The following is a 22,463-nucleotide window of genomic DNA, read 5'->3' as shown; positions in this document are numbered from 1 at the left end:
CCATTTCACTGTTATATGATTGACTCCATAAATGGTGTCAACTGAGTTCATTGTTTTTATTTTATAAGTCTACAGTATTATTTTTATCAGCTTTTTAGTCTCCAAATCTTTATAAGCTGACTAGCTAATTACTAAATACTGGATATTTTGCTTAATGCTCTAAGATTACATGAACAATCAATATTGCACAGAAAAAAAACCAAAACTTCATTTCACTGTTCTGAATCTCCACTTTCCTCAAATTTTGATTTTCACTGTTTACAAACCACTCTATGTTTAAAAACCAGGTCACCATTCTCTCCTCAATAACTTAAAACTGATTTCTGTCTACACAGAGCAGTTGTCTTAAACAGCCGAGTTGCTGTGATCTGTCTGCCCCCTCAACGGTACATTGTTCCTGAAGGGACCCAATGTGAGATAGCAGGATGGGGTGAGACGCAAGGTAAGGGCAATTTCCAACTTTTGAGCAAGTGTTCAAATTTAACTCACATTTATCATGCTTTAGATAAATACTTAGTCGTTGTTTGTAACAGCTCACAGTTTAAGTAAGAGGATTTATATCGGTCCAGTTTCTCCATTCAAACTGAGATAGTTAGTGATGATGGTACGTATTTAAATCCTAACAATGATCTTGCTCCTTGATCTTATAAACAACAGAAGCACAAGGCACCTTCATCAAACTGGCCACTTACTACACTTGTGCAAGTTTTTCATTGTATCTGTATATCATCGCACTTGTGCACATGACAATAAACTCGACGCCTTGAATATGCTGCCTTTAAAGCAACACATGCAAAATGCTGGAAATCAGGAGGCCAGGCAGCATTTATGGAAAAGAGTGAACAGTCAATATTTCAGGCCGAGACCCTTCATAAGGACTGGAAAGAAAGAGGAGAAGTCAGAGTAAGAAGGCGCAGAGAGGGGAAGAAGAAGTACAAGATGGTAGGAAATAGGTGAAACTGGGAGGGGGAAAGGGTGAAGTAAAGAGCTGGGTAGTTGATTGGTGAAAGAGATAAAGAGTTGGAGAAGGGGGAATCTCATAGAAGAAGATGGAAAATCATGGCAGGAAGGAGGAGGAGCACCAGAGGGAGGTGATGGGCAGGTAGGAGATGAGGTGAGAGAGGGAAATGGGGATAGGGGATAGTGAAGGAGAGGGGATGGGCAATTAACGGAAGTTTGAGAAATCTATGTTCACGTCATCAGGTTGGAGGCTACCCAGACAGAATATAGGTGTTGCTCCTCCAACCTGAGTGTGGCCTCATCGTGGCAGTAGAGGAGGTCACAGACTGACATGCCGAAATGGGAATGGGAAGTAGAATTGAAATGGGTGGCTACCCGGAGATCCTGCTTGTTATGGTGGGAGGAGTGTCGGTGCTTGGCGAAGCGGTCTCCCAATTGGATCTCACCGACCATTACCATTTAGGGCCCCAAACAGTGCTTCCAGTTGAGGCGACACTTCACCTGTTGTGCTCCTGGTGTGGCCTCCAGTATATTAGTGAGACCCGATGTAGGTCCTATTAAGATTCCCTGTGCTCTAGCCCTTTACCTCTTTACTTCATCCCCTCTCCTGGCTTCATCTATCACCTACCACCTTGTACTTCCTCTCCTCCCCCCACCTTCTTACTCTGACTTCTCTTTCTTTCCAGTCCTGATGAATGGCCGAATGTTTACTCTTTTCTGAATTAAACATGAAATGTTTAATGTTTGAGCCTGAAATATCAAATATTTACTCTTTTCCATAGATGCTGCCTGGCCTGCTGAGTTCCTCAAAAATTATGTGTCTGCTGTTGCTGCTTTGGATTTTCAACATATGCAGATTTTTTGTGCTTGTGTTGTTCTTAATGTTGGAACAGGCAGTAATTGCAGCACTTTTCACGTCAGGAAGTTGAAATTAAAATCTGTAAAATAATACAAACAATAGAGCAATCTGGTGCTTCCAGGCAAAATGAAATGAGTCTGCGTATCCCTGCAAAGCTGGAAATATGTGGACCTTTAATGAAACCTTCCTGGATACTGTTAGTGTATCCATGCAGAGCCTATGTGCTATAACTTTCATTTACCCAATGTTCCATCTCCTTGGCTCTCATGTTTTTTTTATTATTTTTAATTTGAAGGCACAGGCAATGATGATGTTCTAAATATCTTGAAAATGCCAGTAATCAGTAACAAGGAATGCAATGAGTACTACGGAGGCCGCGTGGCTGAGACAGAGATCTGTGCTAGAACTGTTATACGGGGAGCAGGAGCTTGTGAGGTAAGCAAACTGCAGATAAAGACTCCTTAATATTAAGCCAAACCACAGATCATGTAGGTGGCATTAGAGATTTAATTAAGTGTTTCAATATCTCAGAATTCAGAGATATGAAGAAATAGCACTGAGCAGACTTCAGATATTTTATCAGTAAAATAAAGACCACATAGGAGCAGAATTAGGCTATTCAGTCCATTGAGTCTGCTCTGCAATTTGATCATGGTTAATTTATTTTTCTTCTGAACCTCATTTTCCTGCCTTCTCTCTGTAACCTTTGACTCTTATTAATCAAGAACTTATCAACCTCTACTTTAAATGTACCCAATGAATTACATAGATCAACCAGCCTGTGGCTAAAGAAATTCCACCTTATATCAGTTCTGCTATCAGTTTCTGATTCTGATTCTAAAGGCACGTCCTTCTATTCTGAGGCTGTGCCCTCTGGTCTTAGACTCTCCCTACCTGGAGAGAGTTCAAAGGAAGCTCACAAAAATGATTCCAGGATTGAATGGTTTGTCATATGAAGAGTGTTTGATGGCTCTAGGCCTGTATTCACCAGAATTCAAAAGAATGAGGAGTGACCTCATTGAAACCTATTGAATGGTCAAAGGCCTTGATAGAATGGATGGGAAGAGGATGTTTCCTATGGTGGGAGAGTTTAAGACCAGAGGACACAGCTTCAGAATAGAGGGAGGGGCATCCTTTTAGAACAGAGATGAGGAGAAATTTCTTCAGCCAGAGGGTGGTGAAGCTGTGGAATTCTTTGCCACAGCCAGCTATGGAGGCTGTCTTCATGTAAATTTAAGGAAGAGGTTGATAGATTCTTGATTGGTCAGGGCATGAAGGGATACGGGGAGTAGGCAGGAGAATGGGGCTGAGAGCGAAATTGGATCAGCCATGATGAAATACCAGAGCAGAGTCGATGGGCCAAATGGCTTAATTCTGCTCCTACACCTTATGGTCTCCCACTATTGAAAACATCCTCTCCATGTGCACTTTATGCATACCTTTCGATATATTCAGTAGGTTCAATGAGATCCACCCCCCCCCCCCACCGTTCTTCTAAACTTCAGTGAATATAAACTCAGAGCCATCAAATGCTCCTCATATGCTAAAACTTTCATTCCCTGGATCATTCTTCTAAAGTTCCCCTGGACCCTCTCCAATGCCAGCAAATCCTTTCTTAGATAAGAGGCTCAAAACTGCTCACAATAGTCTAAAAGTGGACTGAGCAATGCCTTATAAAACTTATGCATTATATGCTTGCTTTTATATTTTAATCCTCTTGAAATGAATGCCAAAATTGCATTTGCCTTCCTTATTAAGGACTCAACCAGCAAGTTAACCTTTAGGGAATTATGCACTGGGACTCCGGCTTTCTGAATTTGTTCCCTGTTTAGAAAAGAGTCAATGCCTTTATTCCTTCTAGCAAAGTGCATGACCATACACTTCCCTACACTGTATACTCTGCCACTTCATTGCGCCTTCTCCCAATCTGCCTGAGTCCTTCTGCAGACGCCCTGCTTTCTCAACATTACCTGCCCCTCCACCTACCTTTGTATCAACTGCAATCTTGGCCACAATGATTCCATCATCCAGATTATTAACATATAGTGTGAAAAGTAGCGGAACCAACACCGACCACTAGTCAGCCTAAGTTCTATCCATACTACTATCTTTCCTGTAATACCATGGTCTCCTATCTTGTTTAGAAACCTCATGTACAGCATCTTGTCAAAAGCCTTCTGAAAATTCAAGTAAACAACATCCATTGCCTTTGCTTTGTCTATGCTTCCCATTATTTCCTCAAAGAATTCCAACACATTTGTCAGGCAAGATTTCCCTTTACAGAAGCCCTGCTGACTTCAGCCTATTTTACCATGTACTTCCAAGTACACCGAAACCTCATCCTTAATAAAGGACTCTTAACAGCTAACAAATCACTGAAGTTAGGCTAACTGGCCTATAATTTCCTGTCTTTTGCATCCCTCCCTTTTTAAAGATTGGAGTGACATTTGCGATTTTCGGGTCCTCTGGAACCATTCCAGAATATAATATTTTTTGTAAGTTCACTATTAATGACTTCACAATCTTTTCAGCTACCTCTTTCAGTGTGCTGGGGTATAGTACATTTGGTCCACCTTCAGACCTTTGACTTCCCAAGCACCTTCTTCTCAGTATAGCGATTATACACAGTTTTGCCCAACTCTCTTGAAATTCTGGCATGTTGTATTCCACAGTGAAGAACTTATTCAGTTCGTCCGTTATATCTTTGTTCCCTAATACTACCCTTCCAGCAGTCTAGTATCCACTCTTGCCTCTTTCACTCTTTGTATCCTTGAAAAACTTATAGTATCCTTTTTTTTTTATAATATTGGCTAGCTTACCTTCATGTTTCACCTTTGGTCTCCTATTTTTTAGTTGTCTTCTGTTGGCTTTTAAAAGTTTCCCACTATTTTTTGCTATATTGTACACCTTTTTTGCTTTTATGCTATCGTTAAGTTCCTTTGCCAGCCACAGTTGCTTCATCCTCCCATTAAAATGCTTCTTCTTTGGGATGAACTGATGCTTCATCCTCAGAATTCTCACCACTGCTGCTCCACTGTCATCCCTGCTCCTTTCACTTCAGTCAGCTCCTCTTTCGTGCCTCAATAGTTACCTTTACTCAACCGTTATAACGATACTTCTGATTTTAGCTTCTTCCTCTTAAACTCCAGGGTGAATTCTATCATATTAAGATCATTGCCTCTTAAGGGTTCCTTTAGCTTAAGCTCTCTAATTAAATCTGATTCATTGCACAACATCAAGTCCAGAATTGCCTTTTCTCAAGTGGGCTCAACCACAAGTTGCTCTAAAAAGCCACCTTGTGGGCATTCTACTAATTCTTTCTCTTGAGATCCAGTACCAGGCTGATTTTTCCAATCCACCAATACATTGAAATCCCCCTTGACTATTGTAACAGTACTCATTTTATATGCCCTTTCTATCTCGTGTTATAATTTGTACCCCATATCCTGGGTACTATTAATCCTTAACAAGCTTTTTACATTTATGAATGGGATGAAACATCACTAGCAAAGCCAGTTTTTATTGTCGATTCCCAACTGTGCTGAATAGTGGTTCCTCTGAAGTATTTATCTAATTTTTGAAACAAGCAGAAATGATATTAGTAATTTATTCAAGACGTAATTAAATACTTTGAGCTTCCCAGCTCGATATGATGGGATTTAAACTCTTGCCTGAGCCAGTAATTCTGACTCTCTTATATAGAGGTCTAAAAGAACAGTGCAATGATACTTCATTATGTCCAAGCTAACTTTGAGCCAGCTTAAGCCATACATGTCAACATTTAATATTCCACCTGAATAGCGTATTGAGGCCAGTAAGTGATCTGCAGAGTAGTTGAGTTGTTGATTGTGGGAGGCATAGGTATGCAGAATTAGTGGATTCCAGGTGTCACAATAGACACAGGGAATTGAATTTTGATTTAAGCCATAATTTTAATTTGAGAGGATACTTCTCTAGGTAAACTGTGGGGGCTCATAACCCATATAAAAAGAATATTTTATCAGGTGTCAGAGTGTCAACAAGTAGTAAACATTACAGGATGCTCTCTGAAACCTGAAACTATTTCTTGTGTTTTTCAGCGTGATTATGGTGGGCCCCTTTCCTGCTTCACCAATGACTGCTGGGTACTTGAAGGAGTCATTATTCCAGGCCGTGGGTGTGGTCGGCTAAATCATCCTGGGATCTTTATCAGAGTTTCAGTGTATGTAAACTGGATAAAAAAAGTCATGGAGCTGTAAGGCTTTAGGTCATGCCAAAACCAGCATCTACACTGATATTACCACATTGTCTCCACTACCCAGCATTCCATCAATGCATTGTTAATGACAATAATCAGCTGTAACTATTTTGCAGTTAAAAACTAAAATGCAACTTGATAGTTGAACCTCATCATGTTCAGAAGAACTTGCTGTTCAATAGATCTATTATTTTGGAGGATGTATAATTAAGTAATGAATCAATTAATTTATGTGAGATACTTGTTCAATGAGAGATTTTCAATAATTACTGCTTTGCAAGAACAAATATAAAGATACAAAAAAGCTAATTAGATTTAAGTAAAAGAATCATTACTGCATAACAGGTTATTCAGCTCATCATACTGACACTAGGGTTTTTGTCAGAGTAGTTGCAATTTGTCTCTTTCCACAGTTCTTTTCTTGCTCTTTATATTTTTAAACTTTCAAATACATATCCAGTTTATTTTGAAAGCCATGATTGAATCTGCTTCCATATCCATTCAAGCAGTGACTTGTTTCACCAAAAAGGAGGCACGAGGAAAATGTTTTTTTTTAACTAAGCAATTTAAATCTGCGCTGTCAGGTTATCAACCCTTCGGCAATAGGAACACCACCCCTTCACTCTGTCTGAAACTTGCATGATATTGAATACATCTGCCAAATTATATCTTGATCTTCTTTAGTCTATGCAGAACATCCCAAGCTTCTCCAGTCTATCAGATCCAAATAATTCTAGTAAATCACTTGTGCACCCTTTTAATGGATACTGCCCAGAAATGAACACCAGTTTGTGGCTGAACTGGTTTTATAGTTTCTCCAACACAACTTGCTTGCTTTTGTTTTCTATTTATAACCCTATGATCCTGCATGCTTTTCTGACTTTCTCAAAATACCCTGAAAACTTCATTTATTTTATGCATGCATAATTTCAGATTTGTTTAATAATATGAGTCACACAAAGTTATCCCTGGGATTGCTCATGACAGTTCTGATGGTACATTGTAAAAACTGCTATTTTGGTACACATCATTATTTGAAATCATTGATATTTAATCTTTCATGTTGTTACAGTTTAATCAGACTGTACCCAAACAAATACAGTGTTTCTTGGAATAATGTACCTTATTTTGTTTGTTGCATTTAAAATTTAATTGTTTAATTTCCAAGCATCTTTGAAGCACTGAGGTTTTGTTATTAAACCTACTGCAGATGATGTAATTATAATGATGAATTATTTAAGTATACCTTTTATTTGCACACATGATAATCACTAACATACACTCAAAAATAAATATTCAGCCAGTCCATTTTGCAGCTACTTGGATGTTCTGGATCAACATAATCTGCTTTGTATATTGATTGGCACAGTGAATAAATATTGCCTGTTCAACATGAAATTCATTATTGCACATCACTTTAATCTTCTTGTTCAGTTTTGAGAAATAAAATCCAACACCAAAAATACCAACTTCTGAAATGATTTCAACAGAATTCATGCCAAACTTGTTTTAAGTGTACAGCACTGAACTTGGAGAAAAGCCCATGCTCACTTTTTGTTCTGCTGTCAGTAAAGGGACTGGATAAACACCTTCCAAATATAAATAAGATTGCTTATCCCAGCAAAAGCATCATAGTGAGTGACTAACCCAATCCATTCTTATTAAAGATTGCTCCTAGCAAAAGCATCATAGTGAGTGACTAACCCAATCCATTCTTATTATAGATTGCATTTGTCGTGGACCGTGATACCATGTTAATCAATTCTACCTTCCTGTTGCATGAAATAAAATGGCATTCTTAGCCGTATGAAATACAATGATCAAACTGTCAGGAAACTTACCCAAAGTGAAGGAGGCAGGGGTGTGATAGAAAAGCTAAATGTTCAGAGATGGAAAGATCTGGTGTGGGAAGAAGGAAGGGGAATGGGAAAACCATGGGTTAACAGAGAAATGGGAAAGGGAATTAGAAAAGGAGTGGGGAGGAGTCACAGAGAAAGAACAGTAAACGCAGCAGCATAATGGTAATCTTACTAGGCCAGCTGTTAGACTTCTGGACCATTGATCCAGAGGCACAAGTTCAAACCTACCATTGCAGCTAGGGAATTTAAATTCAAATACTCAAATAAATACAGAATTAAAAAGAAAATCTACTATCACTAACACTAGCTATGAAGTTACTGGTTTGTTGCAAACTTCATGTTTAATGATGTCCTTTTGGGCAAGAAATTGCCAGATTTACCCAGTCTGGCCACAAGGTGCACCACAGTAGTGTTTAGCGCGACACTGTCAGAGCTTGGTGATGTCAGAGTCAGAGTTCAATTCTGATGGCATTGTAAAGAGTCTGTATGTCCTCCCTGTGGAATGCATGGGTTTTTTCCAGGTGCTCTGGTTTCTTCCCACAGTTCAAATATGTATGGGTTAGTAGGTTAATCAGTCATTGTAAATTGTCCAGTGATTAAGCTAGGGTGAAATTGGGGGGGGGGGGTTGCTGGGCGGGGTGGCTCGAAGGACCTATTCTGTGCTGTATCTCTAAAATAAAAATAAATAAAATGCCTTACCAAAGATTAACACAAAAAAATAATAGGAGGTAACATATTGCTTGCTAACAGAAACAGGCATAAATTGGGTCTTTACTTGGTTGGCAAGATGTAACAATTGGTGCTGGGACCTCAACATTTTACAGTTCATATAAATATTGTGGATGAAGGGATCGTTGCTAAATTTGCTATTGAAAAATGATTAGTAGGAGATATGTCATGAAAAGAACACAAGACAAGGAACAAAGAGATACAAATTAACTTGTTAGGTAAAGATCTGAGAAATGGGTCATAATTCAGGAAATTGTGAAATTTTCTATTTTGGCAACAATAAAAAGCACATTCTCTAAATAAGAGATTACAGAGCTTTGAGATGCAGAAAAAAGTGGGTGTCTTACTACATAATTTGCAAAAGGCTAGCAAGCAGATACAGCAAGTATTTAGAAATTAAACATTGAAGTAGGTAGGTTTAACTAGTTTTATGGGGATTTGGTGACAGCAGATCTGACTATACTGCATTGTATTAGCTTACTTAAGGAAGGATCTTAACTCTTTGAAAGCAATGCAGAGAATATTTATTAAACTAGTGCCTGGACAGGGCAATTTGTTTTAAGAGGAAAGGTATTTGCTGAAGTTTAGAAGAGTGAAAAGTAACTTTATTTATTCAGATACAGCGTAGTATCTGGCCCACTGAGCTGCAACACCTAGCAGCCCACCTATTTAACCCTAGCCTAATCCCAGGACCATATACAATGACCAACAACCTACTAATCAGTTCTTCTTTAGCACATGGGAGGAAACTGGAGCATCCAGAGGGAGTCCATAAGCACATGGGAAGAATATACAAACTTTCTTACAGAGGATGCTAGAATTGAACTCCAAACTCTTCACAAGATCCTGAGAGCTTTGGGGAGTATGTTTCCTCTAGTGGAAGAGCCTAGAATCAGGATTCCACTAATCAAGGCAAGAACGCTGTTTGCTTTCTTACCATCCTATCAAGCTCTGTAACCACTTTCAGGGAGCTGAGGTCTTGGGACACCTAGATCACTCAGCACATCACTGTTAGATGTGATCTCCCAAAATGCATGACTTCACGTTTCGCCAGATTAAGCTCCACCTGTCATTTCTCCACCCATATCTGCAACTGATCTATATCCTGCCGGGTCCTTTGGCTGTCTTCTGCACTATTCACAACACTATCCATCTTCAGGTTGTCTGCAGACTTACTCATCCAGGTCATTCATATGCATCACAAACAGTCGACGAGTATGGATCCCTGCAGAACACCACTAGGCACAGACCTCCAGCGAGAATGTCCCATAAAGCAATATCCTCTGTGGAGAGGGTTTCCAAGAGTGAGGGAGTCTAGGACCACAGGGCACAACCTCAGAATAGAGGGACGTCCATTTAGGACAGAGATGAGGAGGAATTTCTTTAGCCAGATGGTAGTGAATCTGTGGAATTCATTGCTACAGATGGCTGTGAAGGCCATGGCTTTGGCTATATTTAAAGCAGAGGTTGATCAAAGGTTATGGGGAGAAGGTAGGAGAATGGGGTTGAGAGGATAGCCATTCAGAACCCCCCCCCCCCGACGGCATGGAGTCACGGGTCACGGGCCAGCTCGCGCCACCGTCACCTGGTACCTCGCGCCCTTCCGCCCGCCCGTCACGTCACCTCCTCCAACCGCCGCCCCCAGCACGCGCCGCGTCGCTCCGCCCGGGATTTCCCTCCACTGTTCCACCAGCTCCCTCCTCACAATGTCGGATCTGAGCCTCCTGGCCCTGATCATCCTGCTCCTGACCTTCCTCCTGCTCGCTACCCTGTTGGCTTTGGCCTTGTACTCCGGCCTGTTAGCCAAGGTGTCGGTACGTTCCGGTCCATCACCCTTCGGCGCCCTTACCCTGGCCTACAAATACAAGCAAGGCCCGTACCGGGAGGCGGGCCATCTCTTTACAGAGAGCACCAGCATCGCACCGAAGCTGAATTGTATCGGGATTTACTACGACGACCCTCAGCAGGTAAGGGTACCATACCGGTCGCTGGGCCTGATTCGGGTGCCTATTAGCCTGCCTGGATGCACGCCTGTGCGCGATGACATCACCACTTCGCCTTACGTCAACCTGGGCTGCACATTCCAGTGCTGTCAAATCTGAGCAGCATTCCAGCTCGGTTTAGGGAGAAGCTGCTCTGGAGATGGTAGCATTAAGTTTATTTTAATTCTTATAGTTCAGCTGAAGTAGAGTTAAGTAATTAGACTATCCCTTCAAGGACCAATGTTAGGCTTTTTTCTTCCCAAAAGCTTGGAGACAAGAGATTATGTAGATGCTGGAAATCTTAAACAACACAGACAAAATGTTGGAAGAATTCAGCAGTTCTGCCAGCATCACGCATCAAGGATCAACTTTATTTGCTATATATATTTACGTATATTAGGAATTTGCTGTGATCTGTTGGCGTGCTATGGAACAAAATACAACATTCAACCATTATAAGAATAAAGAATTATTTAAAAAAATAAGCTTAGAGTTTAAAGTATGGATGTGAAATAGAATGTGCATAAATACCATCTGTATTTACAATGTAAACAACATTGTAAAAAGTAAGTTAAAGTGTTTACAGTGAAGTGCAGTGACTGAGGTAATAGATTGAGGGGGTGGGGAGGCTAACTAGAATGGTTGATCAGATTAACTGCCCAGGGAAACAAACTTTTGAGATGGCACAAAGTTTTTGTTTAAATGAACAGTCAATGTTTCATTACTTCTCTAGATGCTGCCTGACTTCCTGAGCTCCTCCAGCATTTTCTCTGTGTCCTGTCATTCCGTGGGATCATAGATAACCTATGTTTGGAGTGCTTGTTACAGAGCATTTTGAAGATAGTGACCAAGTTTCTAGGACGTTGTAAGAATGCAACAGATGGTCCAAAAATTAAAGTCCTGATTCAAAAGAAGGCCAACGAAAATACGTGTAGGAAGGGCATGGTACAACTTCATATAACACAGACTCATCCTAACTGGATTACTTTGTACAATTCTGTTACCACACTAGTAATAATGTGGTTTAACCATGATACACATTACAGCCAAAGAATGTCACAAAGGTGCTTAGGAGTAGATACAGAGGAGATGTCAGGGGTAAGTTTTTTACGCAGAGAGTGATGAGTGCGTGGTATAGGCTGCCGGCAATGGCGGTAGAGGTGGATACGATAGGGTCTTTTAAGAGACCTTTGGATAGGAACATGGAGCTTAGAAAAATAGAGGGCTATGGGTAACCCTAGTGATTTCTAAGGTAGGGACATGTTCAGTAGAACTTTGTGGCCCGAAGGGCCTGTATTGTGCTGTAGGTTTTGTATGTTTCTGTGTTTCTATGTAATGTCAGTGTCATTATGGTTAAGAATGGCATTTGTTTGTTGTTGTTCAGTCATTAAGTCAAGTCTGATTCTTTGTGACCTCCTGGCAAGGTTATTCATAGGGTTTTCATCGCAAGATATGGAAGTATTCAGGTCTAGCAACCCAGACCTGTACCAGAAAACCATGTATGATTTGCGGAGGCCTATTTCAAGGGCAAATAGACAATTTCGAACGAGGTTGGAGGCAACATTGGATGTACGACAACTCTGGCAGGGCTTGCAAGACATTACTTCCTACAAAGCGAAACCCAGTAGCATGAATGGCAGCGATGCTTTACTACCAGATGAACTCAACGCCTTCAATGCCCACTTTGAAAGGGAGGATACAACTACAGCTGTGAAGATCCCTGTTGTACCTGATAACCCTGTGATCTCTGTCTCAGAGGCCGATGTTAGGCTGTCTTTAAAGAGAGTGAACCCTCGCAAGGTGGAAGGTCCCGATGGAGTACCTGGTAGGGCTCTGAAAACCTGTGCCAATCAACCGATGGGAGTATTCAAGGACATTTTCAACCTCTCATTGCTACCGGCGGAAGTTCCCACTTGCTTCAAAAAGGCAACAATTATACCAGTGCCTAAGAAGAATAACGTAGGCTACCTTAATGACTATCACCCAGTAACACTCACATCTACAGTGATGAAATGCTTTGAGAGGTTGATCATGACTAGACTGAACTACCTCAGCAGGGACCTGGACACGTTGCAGTTTGCCTATCACCACAATAGGTCAACGGCAGATACAATCTCAGTGGCTATTCATATGACTTTAGACCACCTGGAGAACACAAACACCTACATCAGGTTGCTGTTCATCGACTATAGCTCAGCATTTAATACCATCATTCCCACAATCCTGATTGATCCTCGACTTCCTAACCGGAAGACCACAATCTGTGTGGATTGGTGATAACATCTCCTCCTCCTCACTGACGATCAACACTGGTGCACCTCAGGGGTGTGTGCTTAGCCCACTGCTCTGCTCTACTCTATACACATGACTGTGTGGCTAGGCATAGCTCAAATACCATCTATAAATTTGCTGATGATACAACCATTGTTGGTAGAATCTCAGGTGACAAGGTGGTGTACACGAGTGAGATATGCCAACTAGTGGAATGGTGCCGCAGCAACAACCTGGCACTCAACATCAGTAAGACAAAAGAGCTGATTGTGGACTTCCAGGACACATACCAATCTTCATAGAGGCATCAGAGGTGGAGAGAGTGAGCAGTTTCAAGTTCCTGGGTGTCAAGATCTCTGAGGATCTAACCTGGTCCCAACATATTGATGTAGTTGTAAAGAAGGCAAGACAGCGGCTGTACTTTATTAGGAGTTTGAAGAGATTTGTTATGTCAACAAATACACTCAAAAACTTCTATAGATGTCCATGGAGAGCAGTCTGACAGGCTGCATCACTGTCTGGTATGGGAGAGCTACTGCACAGGACCGAAAGAAGCTGCAGAGGGTTGTAAATTTAGTGGGCTCCACCTTGGGTACTAGCCTACAAAGTACCCAGGACATCTTCAGGGAGCGGTGTCTCAGAAAGGCAGTGTCATAGAAACATAGAAGCATAGAAAATAGGTGCAGGAGTAGGCCATTCGGCCCTTCGAGCCTGCACTGCCATTCAGTATGATCATGGCTGATCATCCAACTCAGAACCCTGTACCAGCCTTCCCTCCATACCCCCTGATCCTTTTAGCCAGAAGGGCCATATCTAACTCCCTCTTAAATATAGCCAATGAACTGGCCTCAACTGTTTCCTGTGGCAGAGAATTCCACAGATTCACCAGTCTCTATGTGAAGAAGTTTTTCCTAATCTCGGTCCTAAAAGGCTTCCCCTTTGTCCTCAAACTGTGACCCCTCATTCTGGACTTCCCCAACATCGGGAACAATCTGCCTGCATCTAGCCTGTCCAATCCCTTTAGGATTTTATACGTTTCAATAAGATCCCCCCTCAATCTTCTAAATTCCAACAAGTATAAGCCTAGTCGATCCAGTCTTTCATCATATGAAAGTCCTGCCATCCCAGGAATCAATCTGGTGAACCTTCTTTGTATTCCCTCTATGGCAAGGATGTCTTTCCTCAGATTAGGGGACCAAAACCGCACACAATACTCCAGGTGTGGTCTCACCAAGGCCTTGTACAACTGCAGTAGTACCTCCCTGCTCCTGTATTCAAATCCTCTCGCTATATATGCCAGCATACCATTCGCCTTTTTCACCGCCTGCTGTACCTGCATGCCCACTTTCAATGACTGGTGTATAATGACACCCAGGTCTTGTTGCACCTCCCCTTTTCCTAATCGGCCACTATTCAGATAATAATCTGTTTTCCTGTTCTTGCCACCAAAGTGGATAACCTCACATTTATCCACATTAAATTGCAACTGCCATGAATTTGCCCACTCACCTAACTTATCCAAGTCACCCTGCATCCTCCTCACAGCTAACACTCCCTCCCAGCTTCGTGTCATCCGCAAACTTGGAGATGCTGCATTTAATTCCCTCATCTAAGTCACTAATATATACTGTAAATAACTGGGGTGCCGGCACTGAGCCTTACGGTACCCCAGTAGTCACTGCCTGCTATTCTGAAAAGGTCCTGTTTATTCCCACTCTTTGCTTCCTGTCTGCCAACCAATTCTCTATCCACATCAATACCTTACCCCCGATACCGTGTGCTTTAAGTTTGCACACTAATCTCCTGTGTGGGACCTTGTCAAAAGCCTTTTGAAAATCCAAATATACCACATCCACTGGTTCTCCCCTATCCACTCCACTAGTTACATCCTCAAAAAATTCTGTGAGATTCATCAGACATGATTTTCCTTTCACAAGTCCATGCTGACTTTGTCCGATGATTTCACCGCTTTCCAAATGTGCTGTTATCACATCTTTGATAACTGACTCTAGCATTTTCCCCACCACCGATGTTAGGCTAACCGGTCTATAATTCCCCGGTTTCTTGCTCCCTCCTTTTTTAAAAAGTGGGGTTACATTAGCCACCCTCCAATCCTCAGGAACTAGTCCAGAATCTAAAGAGTTTTGAAAAATTATCACTAATGCATCCACTATTTCTTGGGCTACTTCCTTAAGCACTCTAGGATGCAGACCATCTGGCCCTGGGGATTTATCTGCCTTTAATCCCTTCAATTTACCTAACACCACTTCCCTACTAACATGTTTTTCCCTCAGTTCCTCCATCTCACTGGACCCTCTGTCCCCTACTATTTCCGGAAGATTATTTATGTCCTCCTTAGTGAAGACAGAACCAAAGTAGTTATTTAATTGGTCTGCCATGTCCTTGCTCCCCATAATCAATTCACCTGTTTCTGACTGTAGGGGACCTACATTTGTCTTAACCAATCTTTTTCTTTTTACATATCTATAAAAGCTTTTACAGTCAGTTTTTATGTTCCCTGCCAGTTTTCTCTCATAATCTTTTTTCCCTCTCCTAATTAAGCCCTTTGTCCTCCTCTGCTGGACTCTGAATTTCTCCCAGTCTTCAGGTGAGCCACTTTTTCTGGCTAATTTGTATGCTTCTTCTTTGGAATTGATACTATCCCTAATTTCCCTTGTCAGCCACGGGTGCACTACCTTCCTTGATTTATTCTTTTGCCAAACTGGGATGAACAATTGTTGTAGTTCATCCATGCGATCTTTAAATGCTTGCCATTGCATATCCACTGTCAACTCTTTAAGTGTCATTTGCCAGTCTATCTTAGCTAATTCATATCTCATACCTTCAAAGTTACTCTTCTTTAAGTTCAGAACCTTTGTTTCTGAACTGACTATGTCACTGTCCATCTTAATGAAGAATTCCACCATATTATGGTCACTCTTACCCAAGGGGCCTCTGACGACAAGATTGCTAATTAACCCTTCCTCATTGCTCAATACCCCGGCTAGAATAGTCTGCTCTCTAGTTGGTTCCTCGACATGTTGGTTGAAAAAGCCATCCTGCATACATTCCAAGAAATCCTCTTCCTCAGCACCCTTACCAATTTGGTTCACCCAATCTATATATGTAGATTGAAGTCACCCATTATAACTGCTGTTCCTTTATTGCACACATTTCTAATTTCCTGTTTAATGCCATCCTCAACCTCACTAATACTGTTAGGTGGCCTGTAGACAACTCCCACCAGCGTTTTCTGCCCCTTAGTGTTACGCAGCTCTAGCCATATCGACTCCACATCCTCCCAGCTAATGTCCTTCCTTTCTATTGCAGTATTAAAGACCTCCAGCACCCAGGGCATGCCCTTTTTCTCACTGTTACCATCAGGTAGGAGGTACAGAAAACTGAAGGCACACACTCAGTGATTCAGGAACAGCTTCTTCCTCTCTGCCATCTGATTCCTAAATGGACATTGAACCCTTGGACACTACCTCCTTTTTTTTAATATATAGTATTTCTGTTTGTTTGCACGATTTTTAATATATACTGTATAAAGTACAGTAAATAAGATTTATTTATTATTTTTTTTCTTCTATATGATGTATTGCATTGAACTGCTGCTACTAAGCTAACAAATTTCACGTTACATGCGGGCGATAATAAACTTGATTCTGGTTCTGATTCTGAAGTAGATTGCCAGGCCTCTCTTCCGCACAGTTACTGCTGCTGCCCAGCCTGCGACCTGGCAGGGTTTGAACTCATGACCAGTGTTGATGCCACTACACCATCAGCCAACCCACAGATTGGCATACAGAGGTATAATCAAGTGAGTTGATTTGATCAGCATAGCGTTAGCTTCCTTGGTGTTCTTGGAATTGGTCATATTCAGGAGCGTAGAGAATGTTCTTTGTGAATGATAAGATTTGTACAGTGAGGAAGTGATTCACGATGCAGAGTACCCAGCCTCTGACATGATCTTGTATTGTGTGGCTGGCCTAGTTATGTTTCTGACCATTGGTACCTCCGTGGTCTTTACTGTGGCGATTCTACAATTTAATGTCAAGTGGAGATGCTGAATGTGTATACCTTATGCTTTGATGAATGTGAGATAGAGTAGAACAGGCTAATATGCTAAAACATGTCAAGGTTAAGAAAGAGATTGTTCTGGAACTTCTGAAAAACATTAGGATTGGTATGTCCCTGGGAGACGGATGGGATATACCCCAGGTTACTACGGGAAGTGAGGGATGAGATCGCGGCGCCTTTGGTGTTGATCTTTCAATTCTCATTGATCACAGGAGTAGTACCAGAAGATTGGAGGATGGTAATTGTTATTCCTTTGTTCAAGAAAGACAATGGAGATAAACCTGAGAAATATAGACCAGTGAGTCTTACAGTTTGGCGGGCAAACTATTGGGGAGGATTCTTAGATACAGAGTAATGAGTAACTGAAGAAGCATAGTCTGCTTGGGGATAGTCAACATGGCTTTTTGAGGGGCAGTTTGTGCCTCATGAGCCTGATTGATTTCTTTGAGGAGGTGACAAACCAAATTGATAAAGGTAGAGCGATGAATGTCATATATACGGACAGGAGATATGGGATCCAGGGAAACGTAGTTGCGTGGATTCAGAATTGGTTTGCCCACAGAAAGCAGAGAGTGGTAGTAGATGTAGTGTATCATGCCTGGATGTCTGTGACTTGTGTTCCGCAGAGATATGTTTTGGCACCCCTGCTCTTTGTGATTTTCATAAATGACCTGGATGAGGAAGTGGAAAGATGAGTTAGTAAATATGAAGATAACACCAAGTTTGGTGGTATTGTGGGTAGTGTGTTGAGGTTTCTCGGAGGATGCAACAGGACATTGCAGACATCCCACCCTGCAAAGACTCATTTCAGAGAGGTAGCACCCCCGCCCCCGCAACCCCATATCCCCCCCACCACCCCAGGTCGACCTCCAAGGCTGTATGTAATACTTTGTTTAGTGATTTTGTCTAATCTGTAAACCAAGTTGGGTATATGCAACAAATGTGACATTAAAATATGTACTTATATTACCATGTTTATTCTATTACAACTTTAAGCAAGTCTACAGGGAGTTTGGCCTCATCACGTAGGACATCAATAGCATAGCTCCTTGGCAGCTATGTAAATGTCAGCCAGATCAGAGGCGATGCAATCGGCCAACATTTATGTGCCGGGCGGCACCTAATTAATTAGCTTGTTTATTTCGGCTTTTTTCTTAAAGATGTGCTGGGTGTGTTTCGGCCACTTCTGCATTTTTCACGGCTCGGAGGTCGGGGACCATGGGATTATAAGTCACTTATAAGTCAATAGCATCATAACAATTTATGTAACATTTGGATATTAAACACACAGCGTATATTTTCCTCGTATGAACATATGAAATCATTGCAACACACCAATATCGTTGAATCAGTGGGAGCCCTGGGTTTGTTTTCCTGCAACAACACGGTCCTAGTGAGGGGTGATGGGAGACAGCGATACTTGAAGGGGGTTCCTTATGTCCAGTCTATTCCACAATTTAGTTTTCGTTGCATTCATTGCAGAAAACTCCACTTCGCAGAAATATGTTGGAAATGGAAGCAACGTTTTCAGTGCTTTCGTGGCTATCTCAGGATATTCAGCCTTGACTTTGATCCAGAATGCCGGCAGACATGTTACGTCAAACATACTTTTCAGCCCACCGTCATTCGCAAGCTCGAGGAGTTCGTCTTTTTCCCGCGCTGACATGGATGATTCACTGGGAACATTCACAAATGGGTCACGGACCCATTCCTTTGCACATCTTTGGTCATTGATGACCTCGCGTGCGTTAAAATTCAACAGTGCGTGGCAGGGAATGAGGAAAGGTGCAGCTGACTCTTATCGTTTCATATCACCAAATCGTATTGTTTCCTCGTTGGGAACCACTCTTAGCACGAAGAGAGACCAATCAAGATGCTCGTTCTCGCTCTCGCTCTCCCTCTCCCTCTCAAAAAAATCTATTTCCGGGATATTGTGTATAATTTCCGGACATCAGGGAGCCACTATCAACATGCAGGAGACTCCTGGAACTTCCGGGAGAGGTGGGATGTCTGACATTGGTACAATGCAGAGCTGTGCTGAGAAGTTGTGGATGGAGTTCAATCTGGATAAGTGTAAGTGATACACTTTTGAAGGTAGAAACTGAAGGCAGAGTATAAGGTTGATTTCAGCATTCTTCATAGTAAGGAGATTTTGTGATCCTGGTCAGCAAGTTATTGGTGTGTTCCAGGTTCGGGGTTCTGTATGTGCAGGAGGCATGAAGTCTGGTGACCCCCTAGGCCCGCCTGAAATGTCGACTGTACCTTTTTCCATAGATGCTGCCTGGCCTGCTGAGTTCCTTCAGCATTTTGTGTATGTTGCTCAGATTTCCAGCATCTGCAGATTTTCTCGTGTTTGTGATCTGTAAGTGGACTCAGTTCTACTGGAGATGCAGTGTTCCTTTCTATAGGCCTGTTTGCCTTCTGCTGTTTTCATGCATTTTTCCTTGCTTGACTTAAGATGTTGTTTCAGGGTGCTTCTCTACCTGGTACAGTTGGCTGCAAGTTCCTCCCAGGCCTCAATGTTGATGTCAAGTGCCTTCATGCCCCATTTGCAGACATCCTTGTAGCACGATCGCTGGTGACCAGCGTTCTCTTGCCTGAAGCCAGCTCAATGTGGAGGATGTCATTTGCGATGTGGCCATCCTGCATCCTGCATGTGACAGACATAGCCCAGCCAGCTTCCTGAGCAGGGAGAACCTCAGTAATGGGTACTCTGTCTCTCCAGCAAATGCTCAAGATGCAACAAAGACAACTTAAGTGGAAGGTGTTGAACCTTCTCTCCTGTTTAGCGTATGTTGTCAGGTCTTGCTGCCCTATAGCAGTATGCCGGTGACACAAAGTGTTGTACACTGCCATCTTTGTTTTGACTGAGAGTTTGAAGTTCATGTAGTGATGCTGGCAAGAGGTGATGAAGCCTTCCCAATGCGCTTATCAACTTCTGCATCCAAGGAGAGGTTGTCACAGATGATAGACCCCAGGCACTGTATATGAACTGATGAACAGCATTCAGTTTGTAGTTATCAATAATAATGACTGGTGGTACCTCCAAGTCTTGTCCCAAGACATTTGTTGTTTTCATGCTGATAGTCTGACCAAATTCCTTGCAGGCCTGAGCCCATCAAGCTCAGCAGGTGCTGCGGAGTGTGCGTTGCAACTGCTGCATCATCTGCAAACAGCATGTCTCTGATCAGAGCCTCATGCACTGTGGTTTTGGTTCTTAGGCGTGCAAAGTTAAAAAGCCTGACATCTGATCTAGTGTGGAGGTAGATCCCTTCTTTTGCAGTGCCAAATGCGTGCTTCAGGAGAATGGCAAAGAAGATCTCGAAGAGCATTGGGGATGAGAACACACCCTTGCTTAAGTCAAAGGGCTCCGAAGAGCTGCCACGATACTGCACAGTCCTCTTCACGTCACTGTGGAACGATATGATTATGCTCTATGGTCTTGGTGGGCAGCCTACCTTAGAGAGGATCTCAAAGAGCTCACCTCCGCTGACCAAATCAATCGCCTTGATGAGAGCAATAAACGCCATGTAGAGGGGCTTCTTTTGTTCTCTGCACTTCTCCTGGAGAAGATAGAGAGAAAAAAATCATGTCCGCAGTTGATCTTCCAGCACAGAAGCCACACTATAACTCTGGGTAGACATGTTCAGCCAACTTCTGTAGGCAGACCAAGAAGACTTGGGCAAAGATTTTGCCAACAATACTCAAGAGGGAGATGCCCCTATCGTTGTTACAGTCATTTCTTTTGGCTTTGTTTTTGTAGAGGGTAACGATCTTGGTGTCCCTCATTATCCTGTGGTACAGTTCCTTTCAGCCAGCACTGACGGAGGACTTCATGCAGCTGCCGCATAGGGTAATCATGCAGTGGTAGATCAGATCTGGGGGAATCACATCGTCACCTGGTGCCGTCCATGAGGTCAAGCAGCCAATGGCCTTGTTGAATCACTCTAGGATTGGCTCTGCAATCAGTTCTTCCATTGTCGGCAGGCAATCAATGGCTTCCAGGGCTGAGGTGGTGACAATGTTTACTCTGAAGTAGAGGTCAGAATAATATTCTGCCTATCTCTCCATCTGTTTGCCCCTGTATGTGATTACCTCCCCATTGATGAAAGGTTTCAACACAAGGTTTCCTGGAGACACTGGCACCAGCTGGACTTGATTCTGGTCAGGCGCTCCTTCCTTGGCAGCATGCTTTTGAAATGTTCCTACCATAGCACAGGCTATGACATAGATCACTTGCTAGTGTGTTGCAAGAACAGTCTACAGTCAAAGAAATTCCATCGTGCTAAATAAGTAGGGAACCATTGCATTGATGTCAGCAAGATGTCTTACCAAGAGTTGATAGAGCAGTTTGCTTAGTCCTTCGAGAAAGAAATGAATGCTCAGTAGCCTTGGAATTTCTGTCACAGAAAAATGGGAATTTCTGCAGAACACAGGACAGCCTTAGCTCCCTTTGGGAAGAAGACCTCAAAAACAAATAACTGTTTCAAAGCCAAATCTAACGGTGACCCTTGACATCGAAGTCAAACATGCTAGTCAGGTATAAGTGTTCTCTAACTGAGAAGAACCTACAGATCTCAAGGCTGTTAGAAGTAAAGATCAGCAGACTACCAGGCACTGCACCAACAAGTACTGGATGCAGCTCAGTGAAGACATCCAGACTGCAGCACTGACAGGCAATATCAGGGGTATGTATGATGGCATCAAGAAAGCCCTCGACCCCTCTCAGAGGAAGATGGTTCTCCTCGAATCCATCAATGGGAAGGTAATCACAGACAGGGTAAAGAGATAGTAATGGGGGGACAAGAAAATGGCGGACAAACTGAATAAGTATTTTGTGTCAGTCTTCACCGTGGAAGACACCAGTTGTAGGCCAGAAATTCAAGAATGTGAGAGGGCAGAAGTGAGTGCAGTTACTATTACTAAGAAGAAAATGCTTGGGATGCTTAAAGGTCACCAATCCAGATGGACTACACAGGAGGGTTCTGAAACAGGTAGCTGAAGAGATTGTGGAGGCATTAGTAATGACCTTTCAAGAATCAATAGATTCTAGAATGGTCCTGGAGGTCTGTAAAATTGCAAATGACACTTTAGTTTTTAAGAAGTGATGGAGTAAAAGACAGGAAATTAAAGGCCAGTTAGCCTGACTTCAGTGGTTGGGAAGATGTTGGAGTTGATTATTAAGAATGAAGTTTCAGGATACTTGGAGGTGCATAATAAATGAGGCCGAAGTCAGCATGGTTTCCTTCAGGGGAAATCTTACCTGACAAATGTGTTGGAATTCTTTGAGAAAATAACAGGCAGGATAGGCAAAGAGAAGTCAGTGGATGTTGTTTATTTGGATTTTCAGAAGGACTTTGAAAAGGTGCTACACAGGAGGCTGCTAAATTAGATAAGAGCCCATGGTATTACAGGAAGGAAAGTCGGATGACTGATAGGAGACAAAGAGTGGGATTAAAGGGGGCCTTTTCGAGTTAGCTGCC

At 42.3% G+C, this 22,463-nt stretch overlaps 2 protein-coding genes across 2 annotated transcripts in view; both read left to right on the top strand.

The window, feature by feature from the left end:
- The window catches only part of mst1 (macrophage stimulating 1), a 91,275-nt gene extending 83,754 nt beyond the window's left edge, over positions 1-7,521 (top strand). Inside the window, exons 16-18 of the mRNA XM_072280138.1 lie at positions 336-442; positions 2,115-2,254; positions 5,899-7,521. Coding sequence (XP_072136239.1) covers positions 336-442; positions 2,115-2,254; positions 5,899-6,057 — 406 coding nt within the window. The 3' untranslated portion in view covers positions 6,058-7,521. The remainder of the gene's footprint in view (positions 1-335; positions 443-2,114; positions 2,255-5,898) is intronic.
- Positions 7,522-10,263: 2,742 nt separating this feature from the next.
- Positions 10,264-22,463, top strand: part of LOC140210812 (testis-expressed protein 264) — a 356,249-nt gene continuing 344,049 nt past the window's right edge. Inside the window, exon 1 of the mRNA XM_072280080.1 lies at positions 10,264-10,611. Coding sequence (XP_072136181.1) covers positions 10,351-10,611 — 261 coding nt within the window. The 5' untranslated portion in view covers positions 10,264-10,350. The remainder of the gene's footprint in view (positions 10,612-22,463) is intronic.

Source organism: Mobula birostris, chromosome 16, assembly GCF_030028105.1.
Source record: "Mobula birostris isolate sMobBir1 chromosome 16, sMobBir1.hap1, whole genome shotgun sequence".
Lineage (NCBI taxonomy): Eukaryota > Metazoa > Chordata > Chondrichthyes > Myliobatiformes > Myliobatidae > Mobula > Mobula birostris.
This window is presented reverse-complemented; position numbering and strand designations above follow the sequence as displayed.